The sequence below is a fragment of the Lissotriton vulgaris genome, chromosome 9 (genome assembly GCF_964263255.1).
Source record: "Lissotriton vulgaris chromosome 9, aLisVul1.2, whole genome shotgun sequence".
In the NCBI taxonomy this organism is placed as follows: domain Eukaryota; kingdom Metazoa; phylum Chordata; class Amphibia; order Caudata; family Salamandridae; genus Lissotriton; species Lissotriton vulgaris.
The window spans coordinates 421212334-421235082 of record NC_141697.1 but is presented as its reverse complement, the minus strand read 5'-3'; the positions used below and the strand labels follow the sequence as shown (position 1 = coordinate 421235082).

At 46.3% G+C, this 22749-nt stretch overlaps 1 protein-coding gene across 2 annotated transcripts in view; it reads right to left on the bottom strand.

Moving 5' to 3' along the window:
* Positions 1–22749, bottom strand: part of TRAF3 (TNF receptor associated factor 3) — a 557290-nt gene that overhangs the window by 234220 nt on the left and 300321 nt on the right. For both annotated transcript variants that reach the window (XM_086937838.1, XM_086937839.1), the window contains exon 2: positions 4913–5171. In XM_086937838.1, the coding sequence (XP_086793964.1) occupies positions 4913–5154 (242 nt within the window). In that variant the 5' untranslated portion in view covers positions 5155–5171. The remainder of the gene's footprint in view (positions 1–4912; positions 5172–22749) is intronic.

The following is a 22749-nucleotide window of genomic DNA, read 5'->3' as shown; positions in this document are numbered from 1 at the left end:
TGAAGTAAGATGGCAGATGTCCCTCAGAGAGGCGCTGTAATGTGGGTGGAAGCTGTGGTGGTTGGAAAGAAACAGGAGGGCATAGCCTGGCTGGACAATCTGAAGGACACATCTGTTGGATGTGATGGACTGCCATCAAGGGAGAAAATACAGAATACTGTCTCCTGCCACACGTTGGCTGTGTGCCACCAAGTGCAAACTAAAGTATCTTGGAGGTGGATACTGCATGGGAGAGGGACTGGGAAGATCAGCGCCTCTGGTGACCTGCACATTGTCTACCAAATCCCACCTTCTGGTCATGAAAGGGCTGAGATGAGTGCAGTGGGGACATGGGGATCTGGCATTGTTTATAACCCAAATCTTTGGAATAGCCCCAGAAAATCTGATATTTTTGAGGGAACTGTCAGGCAGGGGACAGCAGACCCAAAGTGCATTCCATATCCTGGCCAAAAAGGTGGCATCTATCCAAAAGCATGTGCATGAAATGCTTGAACACCTCCAAAAAAGCCTGTGGTTCTGATCCTGTGGCGCTGAAGCATCACACTAATGGCAACTGCTCTCACCAACCAATTGGTAGTGTAAAGGTCAGCCCAAATCAAATATTACACAGCATACTGACCCAAGGAGGCTCTAAAATCTTCTGGGACCACAGCAAGAACTTGCTGACCTTGCCCAGAGGGCATGCGTATAACGACCTAGTAGGCATTTTGGCATTGACCAATCTCAAGGCCAGGGTGGCAGAAGAGAACATTAGTTTCTCGAATGCTTCAATCCTTTTTGTCTCCCTATCTGGGATGGTTGTGGGAAACTCATTAGGGTTCCCTTTGCTTTGGATCAGCAAACTGTAAGGTGTAGGATGCTGCATAAAAAAAATTAGGGTTGGCAGGCACCTCTGTTCAAAATGGGCAAGAGCAAGGCTGAGAGCAAGTGTCTTAAATGGTTTCAGTTAGGGCTTCATTGATCATCACTATTTCCGTCTTGTGAGCCTGGGCAGCTGGTCTCGGATTCCTTATCGTGCCGGTTTAAACAAGCATATCGTTCTGTATCACCGCTATATCATGTGGATGGACTATATCCCACCCAGCACCCAGACTTTCGCGAATCTCATTATATAAATTACTCTTCGCTATCTCAGGATTCCAACCTAGAGGGCATCTTCAATTCGGAATCTGCATAAATTGAAATAAATATAACTTGGCACCACATCTAGGTGACACCTTTCTCTAAGACAGGATACATACAACGGTGATGTCCTCTTATTCGACCTAGCCTCATGCCTTAAACTCCGCATTTACGCTTAACTACAGCTCAGTCTTCTGCATCTTAAGCTTTTATGCAACTGCAATTGGCATACCTACATACAGTACACTAAGACGGTGACCTGATGAAGGCGACCTCGCCGAAACGTGCGTAGTCTTACTACCGCCTTGCCATCATCATTTGTGCCTCATGTTTTTACTCTGTACTGTTTATAATGATTATCTTGACTATGCATTAATACATATTCATATTACACTGTAAAAAATCATTTTCCATTTTTATGATATATCCCTTAAGAACAATAATACATTTTTCTAAAATATATAGGAAATTATGATTCTTTAAAAATAAATCTTTTATAGGCCATAGCCTCATCAGGAAACATAACCTTAGGGTTTTACTACTACTATGTCACAGCCTTGACTAAGCTATAGACCTTTTCCAACCAATTGATTATCAGTAATGACTGAGAAACAGATGACCAAGGTTGAAGAATTTCAATAGGCGCATTTGTCTCAAAGTCATCTGAAGGAAGCTGTAAATCCAGGACTTCAGCAGCACGTCCGATAACTACTGCAAAGGAAGCACATCTGTTTGTGGCTCAAGGGGGAAATCAGTTCTGTATAAGGGAAAATATCCAGCTACAGGACTCCTGTAAATCCGTATATAAACTTTCATCATCATTATATTGGGGTAAATCATCTCCATAATCATTTCCATGTGACGGCAATCTCTTGCCTGAATCGGAATCGAAAAGCTGGTGGAGTAACCGAGAACAGCTCTGTGTAGGGAGGTGGTTTTGTCTGAATCAGGTTGCAAGGGCACCGAGTGTGCTGGAGCGTAGTCAGCACATGACTTCGGCTGGGGTTGAGGCAGATTTGGCTGAGGATCAGACAGCGAAATTGGCAGAGGATCCACCTCCCATGACCTCCCACTCCACCTCCAAACATTCTAACCGCACCCTAGAGCCTGGATACCCCCTGGGGTGATAAGCTGCGCTTAACTAATGCTGATTGATTGATTGACCTCTGCCATCTGTACCAGCATCCATGATAAAGGGACTTGTGCAGATATTTGAGCCACAATGTACAATTACACCAGAGCTGGTGCGGAACCAGAGTCAGGTTCAAGGGGCTCAGATGACAGAGCCACTGTTGATATCCCGTCTGGAAGCTACAGTGGATCCTTGGAGACTGAGGGAGCCGGAAGAGTTCCACAAAGACACTGCATGACCTCAATAATGGCCTGTGCCTGCTGTGACGTCACCAAAGGCCCTGGCAACTCAGGCGCATCAGGATCATCTGGGGAATTAGCACCTCAATTGGGAGTCAAGTTAAGTGCCACCTTGGCACCCTCTCGACTTCTTTTAGGATAGAGAATGGTGGAATGGTGTTGAGTTCTGTCTTATCTTCTTTTGTTTTCACTTTGACTTAGTATTTGGCTTACTGGACTTCCTAGACTGCGAAGAAGATATGTCTCTAGATAGGCCTCGATAGTGAGAATGGATCCTCCCCCCATCATAGAGCAGGAGCAGGACTTGGGTTGCTTTTTTTATGGTTGGCGTTGTAGACCTTTGCTTAATGGTCTTCAATTGCCTTCGGGTGCATGAGGACACATTCCCCACACAACATGGAGTTGCGCCCTGAGCCGAAACACCAGAGGCACACCTGGTACTAGTCCATCATCCACATTTGTTTTTTGAAAGTCATGGCATGGTTTGAACCTGTCGTTTTAGGTGACAAAATCGTTCCATTGCTCACGGAAATTCAGTTTGAAAAAACATATCAATCAACAAAATAGGGAGCTAAGCTTGGGATTCACTTTCAAAGGAGAGGAAAGAAAGGAACTAATTATTTTGCACACATGGTGCTTATACATGACTCCACTCCATCATTTCCAGGGTGAAAATTAATCAATGCTGAGCTGCATGGCACCACCTGAAGGCGTACAGGAGCAACATATGGGTGCTTGTGAGTTGGCTCCTAAACATCTAAATGCTTACATCACTGAGCCTGAAGCTACAGTGATGCCAAAAAATCTGATTTTACTAAAGGTGGATACTTTCATTGACTTTCAAGTGTGATACCTTTGTATTTGCTACAGAGAACCTTTCACTTAATAAGCAATAAAAGTAATGGTGAGGACACAAATGAACACTACTGCAAGTTTCATTACCGTGGAGGTGTAAAGGGTTTGTGATCATAAATATTTCTTTGGGAAAAGAGGAGCCCTCTATACTTTCCAGAAGGCTAGAAGATAAATGAATATCTTCAGGGAAGACTTTGGTGCTTGTCATGAATGAGATAAGCAAACAGAACACAGTTTGACAATGCTAATGACATATTATGAAACTATTTGGATAAAGAGGGTTCTAAATAATGAACCACTAGAATTTTAAAGTGATAGTGGTACATAGGGCATGAGCCCTAGGAAAGCAAACCTACGGAAAGGAGGGGACCTAGATATCATGAGCACAGTTCACCACCTTGCCATAAGACTATGAGTCAAGTGAAGTAAGTTGTGGTAAAACTTCTCCAAATGTATTATGGGTAACAGTATGGGCTTCACAGGAAGCCTGAAGAGTAGTGTATTCCAGAAGGATTTATGATTATAAGCATGTTTATGTCCAATATAACCCCAATACTTCACTTTGCCATTGTTTTTTTCTTGTTTTCATTATTCTTTTGTAGTTTTTGTAGTCATCCTTGTATGTGTTTAAACTATGTCTTCAGGTTGCATTAGTTCACTTCTGCTAGGAAGCAGTTATACTTTTCGGTTGAAATTATGTCTGATCATTTATTTTTATTTAAAATTGGCATTGCCAGGACATAAGCTGTCATATTTAGGCGGCGGGTGTGTTCTTTTTTTCTTATATTTTATGGCTTATGCTTGCAATAAAAAAATTAGCCATGCACTAGCTTTTCAGGGCTATAACTATTGGCTGTGCTAACTCAGGCACAATAAAACAAAAACATGCTTAACGAACTTCTCTGAAGTGGACTACACTAAGGAGTGATTTTATAACCAAGTCCTGTACCATAGAGTAATACTTTACAGTTCTTAATCTCCACAATGTTTTGTAGTATTAATAATTATTTTGATGGGCACAAACAGTTGTCTAAGTAAAATATGCACAATGTTGGCCTGCCAACAAACATTATAAATAATGGAAACAAACCTCGTACGTCTCTAACAGCAACTGAAAATGAAACCTAGCTGGTCCCATGAGGCAGGGAGGAGCATAAAGGCCTGGCCACAGGATTTGGGGATTTCCAAGAAACGAAACCAAACATTTCGGAGGTCCACTGGAAAATCAACAATCATCACAATGTGATCCGCTAGCAGCACCGTGCGATATGTGTCCCTCATACAACTTCAGAAAGTGTGATATAATGGCGCTATAATGCACACATTTAGCTTATATTATAAGACACGAGGCAAGGGTCACTATCGATTATATTAGTCGCGAAAAGGTAAACACGTTTCTGGACAACTAGAAATGTTTACCCATTAATTATCAAATCTCCATCGAATTGGCGACTGCCTTACAAGTTTTATTACATAAGATGGGCTGCTGTAGAGTTTGATAATCAAGCACGGTCTTTGTAGGAAAATAATAAGCCTCAGAAGCAAGCAAAGCAACATATAATACCTTAATACTTCAATCATGCAGGTTTCACAGAACCGGTGGCCGCATTCTGTCTGGCGGGGATTGCACAGCACCAGTTGGCACTTCTCACATTTGTACTTGTCCTCCACCGGCTTCAGGAACTTCTCCTTGTATCCACCTTGCTCGGGGACGAATGTGGTGGCTCCAGGGATGCGTACTGGGTTGGCTTTCTGTTGCAGTGCTTGTGCTGACACAGGGAGTTCTGTCTTTTTCCCAGCATCCATGGTACACGACTTAGGTTCTGCAGAGGACATAAAAAACACAAAACCAACGTCAAGTGAATGCAAAACCTGGGCTTTAAGTGGGATGCAACAAGTGGGGGGGGGGGGGGGGGTCTCTAATAGGGCTAAGGCCTATATCGTTTAGGATGTGGCTTAGACATGTAAACTACATTTCTGCAAATTCCAATAATGTGCCAGTCAACTGGTATTTTGGCTCCTCGCTGAACTTTCTGTTATTGTATTCGAGATATTTCTCACAACAACTGACATACACTTAAAACCAGACCGGCCCATTGGCTTTGTCAATGGTTATTAGCCATTTAAAATAAATGAGTAACAACAATGATTTTGCTGTAAACAAATTAATGTTGAAAATGTTTCAATTCGGATATTGGTTGAGAATATGAATTAAAGATTACTGAAACTTTCACACCGGGCAGTGGCCTTCAGAGTGTCTAAATCGATCCTGTTATGTTCACTTTATGTTAGACATGCACACCCTTTGTCTCTCCACATCTCCTACAACTGCAAATCTTATATCTCACCTCTTTCCTCTTCAGCATCGTCTTTTCACTCTTCTAAATGCTCTTCCTCACATCTCCTTCAATTCACCACCCCCAAACACACAACGCACCCACTCAACTGTAAGAACTGTATTTTCTTTTTCCTTGGCCATGTCAATATTTTGACAACTGTGCACCTCTTATCTCACAAAGACATCTGAAATCTCATTAAAATACAAAAGAAGTGACAAAGTAATGGAATACACAAAAAGAGAGATTGTGTGGGAAAATCAACCTATGAAGGCTTTGAAGAACAATGTGCAAGCAGAATTACTCATCAAATTTTGAAATAATTAATTTCGGTTTGCTAACAACGGTATCCTTGTGTTAAGTTTCAACCTGCCAGCTCAACTCATGGACTTGTTAGATCGGCCATGCGGATTTTTGATAGGTTTAGAATTCTTTCCAGTCACCACTTAAAACATGAGACTGGCAAAAGGAGACTAGCTCCACTAGACACACACCAGGTATCAACTTGCAGGAAACTACCATGACATATAACCAAAAGGGGATGGTACTCCCAATATCTTAAGCGTCACAACCCTGACATTGTACTACTACAGGAGACTCACCTCCTAGGGAACTCCTGTAAAGCCCTGTCGAGAAGTGGATACACAATGACCGCACACACGGCCTACATTACCGACTCTAGAGGAGTGGGACTTCTACTCAAGAACACAGTCCCATTTACTCAACATAAAACATAAAACCTGGACCAGTCCCCACGGAAAATACATGGCTCAGTCGGGCACGTGGGAGGGACTCCCTATTAAACGGCTCGATTTATATCTAACCTCGCCACCAGCGGCTCACACTTCAGGGCTGGGCAACCTCTTACTTTAACTGCCGGACAGCAGCTTGCTCATGGGCGGGGATTTCAATACAATCTTGTTTGAAGACATGGATAAACACTTTCAGGCTCAATCCACCTGTGGGACTCAACTCTAGCCTCCTTTGTCACACCGCTTGGACTGACTGACATTTAGCGCCTCCCTCACCAGGCAGAACGCCACACCTTCCTATCCGGAGTACATTACAGTTTCTACAGATTGGACTACATGTTCACCCAAGCCACCAACATGACTCGGGTCGCGGACATACGCCACTTAGCTAGGAAAATATCAGACTATTCACCAGTATGGATAGAACTATGGAGGAAGTCCAACAGACCTAAAGGACCCTGAGCCATTAGTGCCTTGCACCAATCAGGCAAAACACAGAAGCACAAATTCAAACAGTCAACTATGTCCTATTTTGAGACTAATCAGGCATTGGTCAGCTGAGATAACACTCTGGGAGGCATACACAACAGTGATCAGGGGCCAAGGGTACTCCCCGATTGCCGGGGGGGGGAAGGGGGCCCAAACAAGAGAAACTCGAAATGCTAGAGGCGGTGATCACAGCCCTATGGACATGGAAAATGAAAAAAAGGGCTCACACCCAGGGGCTCAAACAGAAGGAATATAGGGATCTGGCTGAAGACAATCTAAAGGCATGTCACGTACTGAACCAGAGGCGCCTCTATAACGTAGGCAATAAAGCTGGCAAGGCTCTGGCTTGGTTGGAAAAACATGACCAAGCCCGTAGTTGGGTCCTACAACTAACCACCAAGGGGGAAGAGTCGAGATTGGACCCAATGGGAATAGCCGAAGAGTTTGCAGACTATACTCCGTCAAGACACACTGCAAACCTTCTGACATCAAGGCCTTTCTAGCTGACATAACACTCCCCCAACTCATGGAGGAGTATAGACAACCCTTTGATACCGACATATATCCGAACTATATAGCTCTCTCAGCCCCGGCAAAGCAATGGACCCTAACGTCCTCCCAATCAAGCTTTATAAGCCTCGCCAACAAGCTAGAGCCCCACACACTAAAGATATGGTTGGAAGCAAAATCCATGTGTCTACTCCCAGAAAACCAATGACAAGCCACAATAGTGGTAATTCACAAGGCAGGGAAACCCCCAGACAGGTGTAGCTCTTAGCGGATCATCTCTCTCCTCATTGTGGAGATAAAACTCCCAGTTTACAAACTGCGTCAAGCCCACCCACTCACACTAGGTGCAGTGGGTGAAGATCCGATGATGATGAAGCATCTCACAGGTGGTACCTGTGGGTGAGGAATCTTTTATGACATCTTGCCTGAGAGTACAATACTTGGAATTCATCTTCTTCCACTTCCAGAGAATTTCCATCAACTTATTATTCTGTTCGACCCCATCTTTTCTTCCACTTCCAGAGAGCCTCTACTAAGATGCGAATGCATTTATCTAAATTCATTGTGACACTACATGTGTGGTTCTGAACTTTCTTCTAGTTTTGTTTCAAAAGATATTGTGGTATGGCGACCTCCATACTTCACGTCATAAAAGACAGGGTTCAACCCTGGGCTTTCAAATGACAAGCTCATGCAAACTGTATGTTTTATTTATGGTTTCGTTTTATTGAACTATAAACAAATGTACCTGAATCTGTGATTCATATGTGAACCGGCCGGCACTGGAAACTGAAATAGTGAGAAGGTGGCACACCATACACAGGGCACTATGCTGGTTGTGACAGCTTTTTATATTTTATTGAATTTGTACTGCACTCTATGTTAACAGATAACGATCTTTTACGTGTTTCCTACAGTCTAGTTTAAAACTAGAGAACATTAGGTTAAACTTGTAGTAAAAGGTTGGCTAAAATATTTCATACCCTTGGAAGGTATGACATATGGGGAGAGGAGTTGGCCTAACGGCTAGGGCGGTCGACCTCGAATCTGGGGAACCGGGATCGAGTCTCAGCAATAGCGCTGAACATCCTGTGATTCTGGGCAAATCACTTAATCGCCCCGTGCCGAACAAAAATGAATGTATCCTCATGTAAAGCAGCTGGTGCTCTGTAAAGCGCTCTGATACCCGATACCCGATACCGGGTCAAGTTCGCGCTATATAAAACTCCATTAAAAAAACAGCCCTTTCACCTTGATAGGATATCAATATATATATATATGTGTGTGTATATATATGTGTGTGTATATATATATAGATTCCTTTGTCCAGAGAAAAGTGCTCATTTACGCACTGAAACAAATAGTCAATGATCATGGGCATAAATAATATACTTCTGCATTTCTTTCACCATAATTATATACATGTTACAAATATAAAAATATAAATATTGCTTTTCTTTTTTATTATACTAAATACCTACTACACTAAGCGAAATATTTCTTCTGTCCTTGTGAGCAGAGACATATATATATATGGTCCTCTTATTATTGCGCTTAAAAAGATTACTCCCAAATCTACTTAGTATGAGTATTCGCTATCTCTGTTTCCATATTCTCCTTCATGTTTATCCTGGAAGTGCCCTCCCTGCCCCCTTATGTGGACTTTCATATTTTCTTCAGGACTTGAGGGCGGAGTGCACGGGTCCACAGCATATTCTCCATTTTGTGGCCAGTCATTCGGGATCAACCCATCCACTTTGAATGGACCAATCAGAGCATATCTGAACACCGAAGAATCCACAGATATCTACCGTTTTACCTGTGTTAACCACTTCATGCCTCCCAAGGACATTTGTTAAAGCTAATTTCTTTCAGACAGTAGAACAGATATAAATCAATTAATAAACGGGCCGTGGCTTGAGGCGTCAAGATGGCGGTCGTACTCTAGAAGTACTCCGGACCCCCTCCGTCATCTGCCTTGAGTCCACCTGCTCTCAGCTGATCCCGAACCTCGGCACCTCTCTGCCGCGGCACCCCCTCTGTTTGCTGTGCACGGATCTGCCTTTTGGGGCTGCCCAGTACCTCTGCTGCCCCCACTGATCCCCCTCTCCCCCGAGGCCCTGGATGTCTAAGATGGCGGCCGCCTCGCCGTCCCGTCATCGAGCCTAAAGCCCTTGCCCTGGCGGTTCGGCGCCTGGCCTGCCCCCGCTGCCTGAGACTTACCGGGCGGTGGTAAACTGCGGGGCGCCCGACGGCTTCGCCTGGATACCGAGGCTGATGTGCAAGACCCACCTCCACTGACTGCGGGCCCGGAAGAGGGCGGGAGGCGGCCCCTGGTGCTGGCGGAGGCACTCTGAAGTGGGAGTGGTGTACCCTGACCTCCGGAGTGAAGGCAGTTACGGGAGGCTGGTGGTCCTGCTCCGGGGGCAGCCCGATGTGAGAAGGCGGCACGTGCTGTGTTGCTGCTGGCGGGCGGCGGCAGAGGACCGCTAAACCAGGCACTGTCGCTGTGCCCAAACTGCGCTGTATCAGGCCTGCAGGGGTCCTCGTGGTGAGTGCGGCCAGCGGGGGACTTGCGGTGGTGAAAGACCCCAGGCTGTTGTGCGGGACCCACCTCCCCTGACAGCGGGCCCGGATGAGGGCGGGAGGCAGCCCCTGGTGACGGCGGAGGTGCTCTGATGCGGTAGTGGTGTGCCCTGGGCTCCGGAGCGGAGGCAGCTACGGGAGGCTGGTGGTCCTGCTCCGGGGGCCGCCCGATGTGAGGAAGTGCCCTCGTGCTGTTTTGCTGCAGGCGGGCGGCGGCGGAGGACTACTGGACCAGCCCAGTCGCCGTGCCCGGCCTGCGGAGAATCTCGTGGTAAGTGTGGACAGCGCCTTTGTGAAGCGGCGGACTTGCGGTGGTGGAGGTGCCCGGCGCGGGACGGACGTGTGCTGAATGGTGGTGTGGGACCTCCCCGCGGTGAGAGCGGAGATCGAGAGTCTTCCCTGAGTGCTGCCAGCGTCACTGAAGCCACGCACGTGCGCACACCCAGTATGTGCATAGAGGGGTTGTGCGCTGCAATGGTACCCTGACAGGCTGGTTGCCCCGGAGGCTGGAAGGACATTGTGTGGCGCACGGCTATCAGAGGTGCTCTTGGTTCAGGGGGACTGACCCGCTGAAGCCTTTTCTGCTCTTGACGACCGCTGATTTTTGCGCCCCTCGCCATTTTGGAACACGGTGCGGAGGCGCAGAGTGCTGTTGTGTCCATAGGGTGAACGGATCAGCTGGACTGAGACGCCACGCAATCACTGGGGACAGACTGCGTGGTCCTCTGAGCGGTGTGGAGCCTCCAGTGAATGTGCGGGGCTACCCTGGGTGCGCTGCTGTGAAGACCTGCTTCTCCTCACTGTATGAGCGGCCGAGTGGTGCTCTGTGGTCCAGGGCAGGGCGCGCCGGTCACTGCGTCGGGTGGCGCCCACCTTCCCTCCTGGACGCCTGCGCGCATAAACACCTGACACAGTGCCGCTGGGGCCTGCTGGAGGGGCTCTGAGATCTTGAAGCTATCGGTGCTGCCTAAGGGATCGCCACTGCTGTCACTTGCTGGGCTCACTGGGAGGGCAGCCTCCTCCCTTCAACGTCGGTGCGTGAGAAAGGGTTCGTCCTCTATGCCGGGTGGCGGGACCCTAAGCTGATTCCGCGGGGACATGGGCAGAACTCGCAACACCCAGACCCCCATCCCCCCAAACCAAACAAAGATGGACTAAGTCAGACCGGGACCCGGGTGGTGGGTCCCCGACTGTGCCTGGGATCGTCAGGGGAGATCTCTCCACCATTCTACAGGCGATAAGCGCGTAGCAGGCCTCCGTGGAAAGCAGGATCGGAGAAGTGAGGGTGGACGTGGCTCTCATTCGACAGGGCCTCCGTAATGCCACGGCACGCATCACGGAAGCGGAGTCTCGTATTTCCACGGTGGAGGATGACGTGGGCACTCTCAAATCCCAGATTGCAAGTCTTCAGACACAGACCGTGGAGTTACACCGCAGGGCCGAAGATGCCGAAAATCGGGCACGAAGAAACAACCTGCACCACCTGGGTTTTCCGGAGGGAGTGGAAAAGGGCCGCACTGACACCTTCATAGAGGCCTGGGTCCGCTCATGGATGCCCAAAGAGAAACTTTCCCCCTGGTTCGCGGTAGAGCGCGCCAACCTCTCTCTTGCTCCCAAACCCCCGCCCGGAGCTCCCGCTCTTCCCATCATCCTCCGGATCTTTAACTTCCGACACAGAGACGCTATTCTGGGGGCTGCCAGGGAGTTGGGACCGTTACACTGCCAGAACTCCAGAATCATGGTCTTTCCGGATTACTCAAGGAAGGTCCAGACTCAACGCCGGTCCTATGACGAAGTTAAACAAAAACTTAGGGCCATGGGTCTCCGTTATGGTCTCCTCTTCCCGGCTCGACTCAAGGTGATCTTCCAGGAAAAGACATTCTTCTTTGACAACCCTCAGGTGGCATGGACCTGGCTCACGGAGGAGCGGCCCCTCGTCCAGGTGTGGCCCTCTCTCCTCTACAGCTGTGCTCTCGCAACTACTTGAGGGTATCAACATTCAGTACAATGACAATAGAAATACAATAAATAGAAGCAGATCCTTTGGTGTGTTTCTTGTCACGATGACGGTTTAATATATCCAGACTTGAGGCACAGTCACAATAAGCCGACACGTGTTTCGTTGTGTGCAGGTGAGTCAACACGACTCTTCAGGGCTTTATATTCAACTCTGCGCAAGTGAGTTGAGGACAGTCTGGAGCTTGAGTTGAAAGTCACTAGTTCTGTTTCACTTTGTATGCACTTGGTGGTACAGTTTGGTGGAACGGACCGTTCAGGGAAGACGGCGACCGGGAAACTTCAGAGGAGGGATACCGCGAAACCGCGCATCGCGTTTAAGAAAACGTACCCGTTTTCTTGTGTACCACATCAGACGGATCCCCTCCCGGCACTGCTTTTTACGTACCCTTATTAAGTGTTACTCTTGGGATTACTCGACCAACCCCACTGGGCAATACACAGTAGCGAGATCGTTCTCGTGTACTTTAATAATTGGATAAACTGTACCACCAAGTGCATACAAAGTGAAACAGAACTAGTGACTTTCAACTCAAGCTCCAGACTATCCTCAACTCACTTGTGCAGAGTTGAATATAAAGCCCTGAAGAGTCGTGTTGACTCACCTGCACACGACGAAACACGTGTCGGCTTTTTGTGACTGTGCCTCAAGTCTGGATATATTAAACCGTCATCGTGACAAGAAACACACCAAAGGATCTGCTTCTATTTATTGTATTTCTATTGTCATTGTACTGAATGTTGATACCCTCAAGTAGTTGCGAGAGCACAGCTGTAGAATTGTTGTTAAGTCTTGGACTTCATTGGACGGTTAAGGGTGTTTTCCGTCTGCTCTTTACGCACTACATCCTACTTACTCTCACCACACACTGTAACGTAAAAACTAAGGCAGAGCGCCCTACCTATCTGAACTCTCCTAAAAACCCCATTCGCTGGTGGCCCTCTCTCCTGCCCGAAGAGCACCGGCGCAACCCAATCAAGACGCGCCCAAGTCCCAGCAGCGACGAACCGGATCTCGAAGAAGGGCAACCGCCGAGGAGGAGGATCCCTTTCACCGAAAGCGCAGTCCCAGTGCTCCCTGACACAGCCTCCAAGCCAGAGAGCCACTTCTCCCACCGTGGCCTCTTCCCTGATCGATATGGGCAGCGTCCCCTGGTCGGACGTCACTTTGCGAAGGACCATGTCGGACTCGGACATGTCTGGGAGCCCCCATGATCCAGGGCTCTGGTGGGGAGGAGGGGGTGTGAGCAGCGCCACAGACTGAGTAACTCACAATTCTCAGAAAGGGACTTCCCTTTACCCTGGCTAAAACCGAGACTGATGCGCAGGGCCGATATGTGGCCATCTCGGGAGCAATTGAGGGGCACCTTATGAACCTTCTAAACTCTTACATTCCCCCTACACTCATGTCCTCCACCCTTCGACACCTCACGCTGGTATTCTCCTCCTTTCCACAGGGCCTCACGGTGGCGGGGGGGGGGGGGGGGGGGGGATTTCAAAGCCGTCCTGCAACTTCTGCGTGATGCGACGGGGACCCCCTCGGAGGGCAGTCACGCCTCCGCGAGAGCCCTCTCGAGTTGGTCTTCGGCCCTGGACCTTTGTGACGTATGGAGGGTCTAGAACCCCCACAAAGAACAATACACCCACACTTCGGCGGCCCATCATACTCAATCTCGTATAGACCTCCTCATGATGTCTGCCACAGACTGCCAACTGATATGTGGGGCCACGATATTGCCCAGGGGGAACTCGGATCACTCCCCCATCTCCCTTCGTCTTGGCACCTCCTCTGCGGGTCCAAGGGAGACTTGGCGGCTGAACGCCTGGTTCCTGCAGGACTCAATGCTAATGGAATCACTCGGACAGGAACTGCGTCAATACTTTTTCACTAATACGGGCTCGGTTCCCTCACCAGGGACGTTGTGGGAGGTGGGCAAGGCTGTTGTCCGGGGGGTGGCCAGGGGTCTGGTCCACGCCAAACGGGTGGAGCAAGCAGCCCAACTTGTGCAGCTGGAATCCCAGGCAGCGCAGCTGGAAAGAACCCAGCTAACTAACGGTCGCGGAGACTCCTCTCGGCAATAGGCGGTGGTCCGCGAGGAGATTCGCCGGATCTCGTTGGAATCCGCTAAAATGCTCTGGCGTTCATCAGTGGCACGTAATTATGGGTGGGGTGATAAAAATGGCAAGCTTCTTCACAACCTAGTGTCCTATCCCAAAGTCAATCACGTTATCCCGGAAATCCGTTCGGATACCGGAGTCCACCAGGTGATGTCTTCAGCCATAGCACAGACTTTTGCTGATTACTACGCGACCTTATATGCTGCTCGCCCTCCTGGTTAAGAGAGGTCTCGTCCCTGCAAGGGTTCCGCCGCTGGGGCCTCATTGGGATCTCGTTGCTCGGAGACATATGGGTGGGAGACCACATTCGATCCTTTGCTGACCTGCAACAACGCCACGCCCTTCTCCATTCCCAATTCTATAAATATCTACAACTCCGACACACCCTCCATACACACATTCACACATTCCATCCCCTACCTCTTTTCCGGAGTTCAGCCCGCTGGAGGCTCAGGTGATGATGGAGAACCTGGGGAGAGGGGGAGTGTCCCACATATACCGGTCACTGGTGATTAATGGTCCAGCATACATGGACAGGCTCAGGGCTCGATGGGAGGGATGGGTGGGCCCCCTAGAAGAGGCGGACTGGCGAGATGCCCTTATGGAACCCAAAACCCTGACCACATCCTCCGAGTTGCGCCAGATCCAACTTTACTACCTTCATGCAACCTACCTCACTCCAGCAACCTATTCCGGGCCCATATGAGATCTTCCCCAGCATGCACGCGCTGTGACTCTGGCCCAGCCGATTTCTATCACATGGTGTGGCAATGTCCGGCATTAGCGCCGTTCTGGAGAAGGGTTGAACTCGAACTCACGCAGGCCCTGGGATGGGAAGTCCCCCATGATCAGAGACGCTTGCTGCTGGGGGTGTTTGACGGCCTGGATGGCTCTAGGGCAGACAAGCACTTTCTGGGGACGGCCGTGGCGGTAGTAAAAGGGGATATAGCTGCGCTTTGGTCCCAGGTTCGGCAAAGTGTGGGATAAATGGATTAATCTGCTACCAATGTGATGATCAGTCTAATTTTGCATATCTGCACTGATTCTCTGTACTGCCGTACCCAGCCCAGCTGGGCCGCCCTTGCCTTGTCGACTGTATATAATGTCATATTTCTTCCAATGATAAGTGATCTGCTGCCAATGAATTTTCATGTTATTGAAAAATCCAATAATCCAATAAAGTTGATTATCAAAAAAAATCAATTAACAAACAGCATGATTTCTAAATAATGTTATATGTTTTATGGCGTAATTCCTTTCAGTTGTTTTTTTTGTATGTGACAGCAAACTCTTATATGAATTAACATAGGAAATCACACAATAGGATGAAGTCTGTGGTGTGCAGCGTCAGCCACAGCATGTCAGCCAAGCAGTCTAGAAGCAGTGTTAAAGTGTGTCTCTTCAACGAAGGGTGCTTTTCTACTCCTAGCGTTCCTAAGGTTCCCTCATCTCTTGCCCCGGGCCCCTCTTCTGATATCTCGGATGGATCGGAAGCCTTCAATTATTGATTGCCACTAACAGTCACGAGGAAGCCTTCAACACATGGAACAGCATCCTACTTGCTAAGTCTCTTTCTGACCTCTCTATTTACTATGACCTAAGTAATAACTTGAACTTCAGTCACACAGGGTGAGAAGAGCAGGAAAGCAGTTTTTAACAGCACATTAAGACATTTCTTCTGCTATTAAAAGCTATACACAACCAAAACGATTACCACACCATCAAATACAACACCATTACTATCTACCTCAGAGCAAAATCAACTGCCATCCACGTTGGACCACAACACTGTCTGTCTAAAACCTAAAACTCGACAGTGATAGGACAAATGCCGACTGTCAGCCAAATGGCACAGTTCCTTATCACCCCAGACCTTCCACCTGCAGGACCAGAGTAGCTTAGACATATCATAACTCCCTTGTTGAAGCACAGGTAACTCAATGCTTCTTACACTTGCAGAGCTCCAAGACAAACACACACTACCTCTTCAACATGCAGAACCAAGGCAATGATGCACAGCTACCATCATAATAAAAGTACAATCCAAATGCAGAAGACACTCCATACCCCCTACAATTGCACAATCAATGTAGCTAAAACATCCCACTCCACGTGAATGTGTGTGTGTTTGGCTTTATACTTCTTTCTATGAAAACCGATGTATTTCACAGCATGTACATCTGATTATAGGGAAGGCACCAATAAGAGTATTGCAATATATTTTAATAGGAAAAAAAGCTTTGTATACTTAGCCACAAGATACATGTGTATGTCAGACCATGTACAGCTTCTATGTACATACGTGTGTGTGTTTAGATATATGTATATTTAGAGATGCGTTTATACCTGCTACTAAAACTCTACTAAGTGATGTGTGTGTTCGTGTGTGTGTGTGTGTATTTGTATGCATGCTTGCATATCACATCACTACATATTTCGATTTGTGAGTATGTCTCTATACATCTATATGTTAATTTCAGTAATTTGTTAAGAAAAATTATATTCCCTTCAACCTTTGCCCTATTCCTCCTATGTCAGATTCATCTCAACTCATGCTGACTACTATGGACTCCCAAACATCCTCTTCAAACGTTCCTCCTTCTTTGTTAGACAATTCACCAAAATAACATGTCCACTACACTCAATAACAACCTGCAACTTCCCTTTTCGAACCGACTCCCATTTTTCTATGCTAACTCAAAACACTAGTAAACACATGACAAATCAAGAGCACAAACTTACCATTACTAATCCACCAGGAAAAAAGAAAGAACATATCAGTAATGTACTATCTATTTACCGTTATCTCTAAACTTGAGTTCAGGAGCAGCATTCTCAAAGCTCTTTAACGCATATGGGGTAGTAAGTACTATATAAATACAATTTACAATTACATACAAGACCAAGCCAAGCCGACTCCTTTCACATACAAGACCATGGTATATCACACAAGTCCTCAAATATGGCTAAACACCTTATCGCCCAGCAAAAGGGCATGTTCCACGCAATGCAGTTCTATATAACCCACTCCACACAGAAATACATGAGCAAACAGCAATAATCTGTCCGCAGTCAACGGCCACTGCTCATGTTAACCTGGAAACACTAGATTGATGAAATGACAAACAACTTCACAATTTCAGGATACGCGGAACATTACCAAAACACTCTTGGTTCTCCAACTGCAGATCAGTGAAGCTCGCCAACAACAGTGAAAGTACTTATTACTGTGAATGTCCTCTACGGACAGCCACAATTACTTTTTATAAGTAGTTAACAATATCCTAAGTTCGTTATAGCTTTTGTTCGTTATAGCTTTTGTTAACACACTGATTTACAAACACAGCCTGTCACTTCACAGACATCATCTTTTAACATGTATGCCACAAAACACTGTGTGGCATACGGTAAACAATGACACAGCTTGATGTGCAATCTGTCACTAACAGGAACTGTTTGCTAACACACACACACACACACACACACATGCTCAAAAAAAAAGAACAGGCAGGCTTTGAACTTTCAAGCACATAAATAATGCAAAGCACAGGCTGGAACAAATCACAGTGAAGTGGTGGCCTTTCAACAAGTACACCTTCAAGAAACTGTGGGGACAGGGTCCTCAAATTTGAACAAAACTTGTTGCACAATGTTAAGTTATATAACTCATTGATACAGTATGCATTACGTCTGCACAGTGGGCTTCAACTCCAATATGCTGCCACCTACTATTTAAATAGTGTTGTTTTAAAGATTTTGTAAACCCTGGGCAAGACAACGGGGCATCTGTTCGTAATTTTATTACCCATGTTCTGCAAATTGAAGCATTCATGATGCAAAACAAATTTTCAGTAACAGTGTTCCCCCAAAAAACGGTTGAAATATGTCATCCCAGGCCCCACAAACATCACTAGGATGCCATAGGCAAAGAGAGACAGAATCAGAGGTAGACTTAGGCAGAGCGGAGAGAGGTTGCGAAATGCAAATAGACAGAGGTGAGCTAGATAGAGAGACAGTTTGCTTTCCCAGGTAGCCCCAGGGAAGTTGGCGGCCCTGGGCAATTGCCCAATTTGCCCATGCCTTAAAAAGTCTCTGTATTTAACGCAACATGCGGTCAGCAGCTTACAGGCAGGGCAAGAAGGAAAATTCTGAAACAGTTACACAGCTGGCAGGCAGGTTCACAGCAGTCATTTAGCCTTCAAATCACACATCTGACATGTTAAACCTTCTATCATACAATAACCGTGTTACCTATTCAGTCCCCAACAGAGACAGGACATCCTTATTCCTGTTATCTTGAAAAGGGCTGGTTGACAGATGTTGCTGAACAACTAGAGGCTCACAGGAGGATGTCTTCCTTAAAGCAGTAGGCAACTGATGTTTGAACCTGACAAGCAGAACCTCTGGCCGATTACTAGTATTCCGGCAGAGACTCCGAAGATCCGAATGTTGTCCAATGATATGAACGCAAGCAGACATTAAAAGTATCTGAACTTTCTTTGAAGTTGTCACTATTTTTATTAAGGATATATACAGGGATTCCTTCTTGTTAACAAGACCAGTCCGGGTAAAAAAAAGGTACATCACCTTATTACAACTACAAATGACTGGAAAAAGTGCCAGCCCTGATTCGACCTCTATCCACTAGCCCACCTCTAGTCTGTTAACTATGATCCACGTAACACGACAACAACCTTTACATAACTAGTGGAAGCAAAGCAGGAAAGGACACTAAAATGTATCTCACTGAAACATTCGATTTATTGTACATTCTAACATCTCCTTGCAGGCTCGGTAGTCAGACGTGATTGTTCTAGTCTCTCTTGGTGCCTTGCTAACCCTTAAATTTGGACTCTATCACAGGGGCCATCTTCCTACCCACTCCAGTATTTAAATCAATGTATTGTTCCTTTTTTGTCTTTCTCTCCCTCTTCTCTGTTCATGCCATCTCTAACCTCATCTGTAATTGTATTGTAATTGTATTTATATAGCGAATCACTACCCCGGGGAGGTGTCAAATCACTTTATCAGCGAGTAGCACGCTACTCCGGAACCCATAAAGAATTAGTGGTAAGTTAGTATAGTGAAAAACGAAAGTAATTTGAGTGGTAGATATGTTAGTCAGTTATTTGGATTGAGAAGGATAGTGGAGGGACAGAAGAGGGAAAAAGGGTTGCATTTATATAGAAATTGTGCTGTGATGTTCTTGTGGCTCCTATGTCCTCTATCTATTTATTATGTTGGTTATATCATAGTTAAAAAACGACAAAACAAGAATTTTATCCGCTTTTTACACATCAAAAACGTTTATGACATTCATAAAATTATAATAATATTCAATCAAAGAGTGGGCTAACAATTTATCAGTACTGTTTATAATCTCAGATATGATTCTGTTTTCCTAAATGAATTGAGACAAATTTCAATCTAATATGATGCAAAGTTTGCAAAGAACCGTAATGTGCTCAAAACAACTACCGGCATTAATGGCTGAAAAATTATACCAGATCTTCTTGATCTCCTTCATAGGTATATACCCAGAACTAATCTAAATATAGTTCTTACTTTTCCGGGAGCATCTCAGAGTTACATAACCGGCAATAAGAGTTTCATAATAACTGAGATATACCTCTCGGGCGCTGAAACTTTAAGCCTGCTGCAAGTGCAAAGTTTAAACTGCAATTTTGCTGCGGTCCTGATCATGCTTTTTGATTTGAAAAGTTATTCTAGGATTTAAATGCTAAATAAGGCACGGAGTTCCACTACGCGGAACTCCGTGAAGTGAGAAAAAGCCTTCACCAAGCTACACAAAGTTCTGCGAGCGGCTGAGTGAGTTACCTTGTGCTGTTCATACTGATTTTTAGCACCAAGTGTTTAGCCCGCGCTGTAAAATCAGTGTGAACTGCATCACACGCAATGCAAGATGGTGGTGCTTCGTTCTGCCACTTAGTAGAAGTTCTACTCGAGCGGCAGCTTCCCCAACGCATACAGAAGGTTTTTCAGAGCAAGTGGTAGTGACTATCCGCGACCCCCGTTCTAAGAAATCTCGCTGGGAAGCGGTCTCACGTTGGATTTTCCTCACTCGGCAACTTACAGCTGGTGAGCGCGAGCGGAAAAAACACTCCGCACAAAGTTTTCTGGAATTCTGCAAGCCCTGAGGAGCTCAGAGTGCAAAAAACTCTACAAACTCTGCGAACGGAGCGGAGTTCACCGCCCAGGCCTATTGCTAATTCCAAATCACACAGTGTGAAAGCTCCCATTGGTATTCATCATAAATCACAATTATACAAATAGTTAGGATATTAGGCAATGTTCCTTGCAAAAATACATATAAGAAAAGTGGTGCACCACTCCTGGATAATCCAAAAATGAATAAGGAAAGTAAGTCAATTTAGGGCGTGCAAACAGGGTATCGCTCACTGATCTAAAAGTGTAACAGGTAATGAAAAAAAGCGCCACCCCAGGGGTAGTGTCCCCTAAATGCACAGCCAGAGGTGGAGTAATCCAATATAAATTAAGAATTGAAACGCTAATCAGTTCTCAATATGAGTTTATTCAATCTTAATGGTTGATTAATCATCAATTCCAGAATTCATCCCATTCTGTATCATGACAACACGAAGACTTGGGTAAATCATGCTTGGGCGGACCCAATGCATTTCGGTCAAGCAAATCCCTTCATCAGGGGAGTTTGCTCCGCAGTGAGTGAGTCAACGAGGTTCTGGCATCTTAGTCGACCGTCGCAAAAGAAACTTTTGCGCTCTTGGATAGGATTTACTGAATCCAGTCAACTAATGCCTGAATCTACATTCATCAAGTGGAATCTGTCAGTCAAGGACAGCTGCCACTTGGCAAATCTAACAGAACCACCTTTGAGGAGTCAGTATGGTATTAATGGTATGTGACTGAAATTATGGTAACAAATCATTGTTGTTTGTCACTGCATTTCGTTAGGAGAAGGGGATCCTTTTAGCCTTGCATAGGCATTTGCAAATTACGAAGTACCTTTTGAGTACATTGTGACCTAGGCTTCCGTGCTCGCAAAGCATGTGATTTGATTTCGCAAATCGCAGCAAAACATGTAATATATCTGTGACAGCCTAGCTATATTTGACCCTAAGGTTAATCAATTGCAATAGAGTGGGGCACTGTGGCCTCTAGTTGATTACCAATGGGTGGACGGAGAGCCAAACTGATACGCCATAATCTAGGACACTTGAGACCTCAGAGTGACAGGCTGCACTCAGTGAATCACGGAGAATAATCCACAATGTTATTAATACTTTTTCCAGAGGCTCCCGTTAACAATTTATTTTCATAATGAACCTGTCATACAACTATCCACCTGTGTTCTCTGAATAAGTGGCCTGATGTGTTGGGTATAAAATCATAAAACCAAGGTATGGTGATACCTTCTGGTCTCCCTACTGGTGATGGTGTGTAATGCACTGCACCGTCTCAGTGTTGAACTGGCCTGTAGGGAAATCAGGGAGTGCCTGAAGGGCTGGACTTGTGTGGGCAGTTTTGTGGGGTGTTTGTGGGTCTGTTTTACGGTTTGCTGGGCCGGTTTTTACAGTTGATTTCCCTGATAGTAAATCAAACATTGCTTGCAGCAAGCTCGAATCCATGCAGTCTTCCATACCTTGCAAAGTACATATAGGGTGTTCTTTACAAGTTCAAAACTGTCCAGATCTACAAATATGGCCCACTTTAATAACTATCTAAATCACTAAGGGGGGCCACTTTTATGGTCCCAGTCTGACCATGTGCTATAGCAACAAAAATGTTACATTTTGAAACCGTGTTTAGTAGTGCAGTAAGGTACAACTATCCTCCCTATATAAGTATCAAATTATGTTTTACATTTATGTTGTTTTAGGTATGTTGTTTTAGGGTAGTCTTTGTTTCAACGGCAAGTTAAGTAAAACAGAAGATGCGAATAAACCGCCTTATAATTTTTGTTGAAAGAAAGTATTGATTTGCATTTTGTATTTGAAATAATATCGAGGGACTATCGAGTCCATGTGGTGTGCATTAAATAATTAATAGGAAGGCCTTTGCGAGTACTAAGTTGTAAACACAGACTGTAAGGTGCCTCCACAGCAAGCCATAATTAACCCCTTCACTGCGGCGACTATACCGCCGCAGTGCTAAGGGGCGGGGCGGGCGCGCGGTGGGCTAATGCTGGTGACGGAACCGCTCCGTCACCAGCTGCGGTTGCGCTGTGCTCATGACGGAGCGGTTCCGTCACGGCCCCGCCCGCTCAATAGAACGTTCAGCGCAGGCGCGGAATCCGCGCAGGCGTTCCGAGCGGGCCGTGACGGAACCGCTCCGTCATCAGTACAGCGCAACCGCGGCTGATGACGGAGTGGTTCCGTCACCAGCAGGGGAGTGGTTAACAGCCCTGGGCTAGTACATTTTTCTCAAACATTGAGGGCCAGGTTCACACAGGGCTTCCAAACTCATGGTGGAATCCCTCTGGCGTGGGGAAGTCTCCGCACTCTGGGCGGAATCTTTGCATTCTCATTGCGGAGATTATGCCCAGAGGGCAGAGAGGCTTTAAGTGGGCCGGGTCTCACTGGTGCTGAGGACCG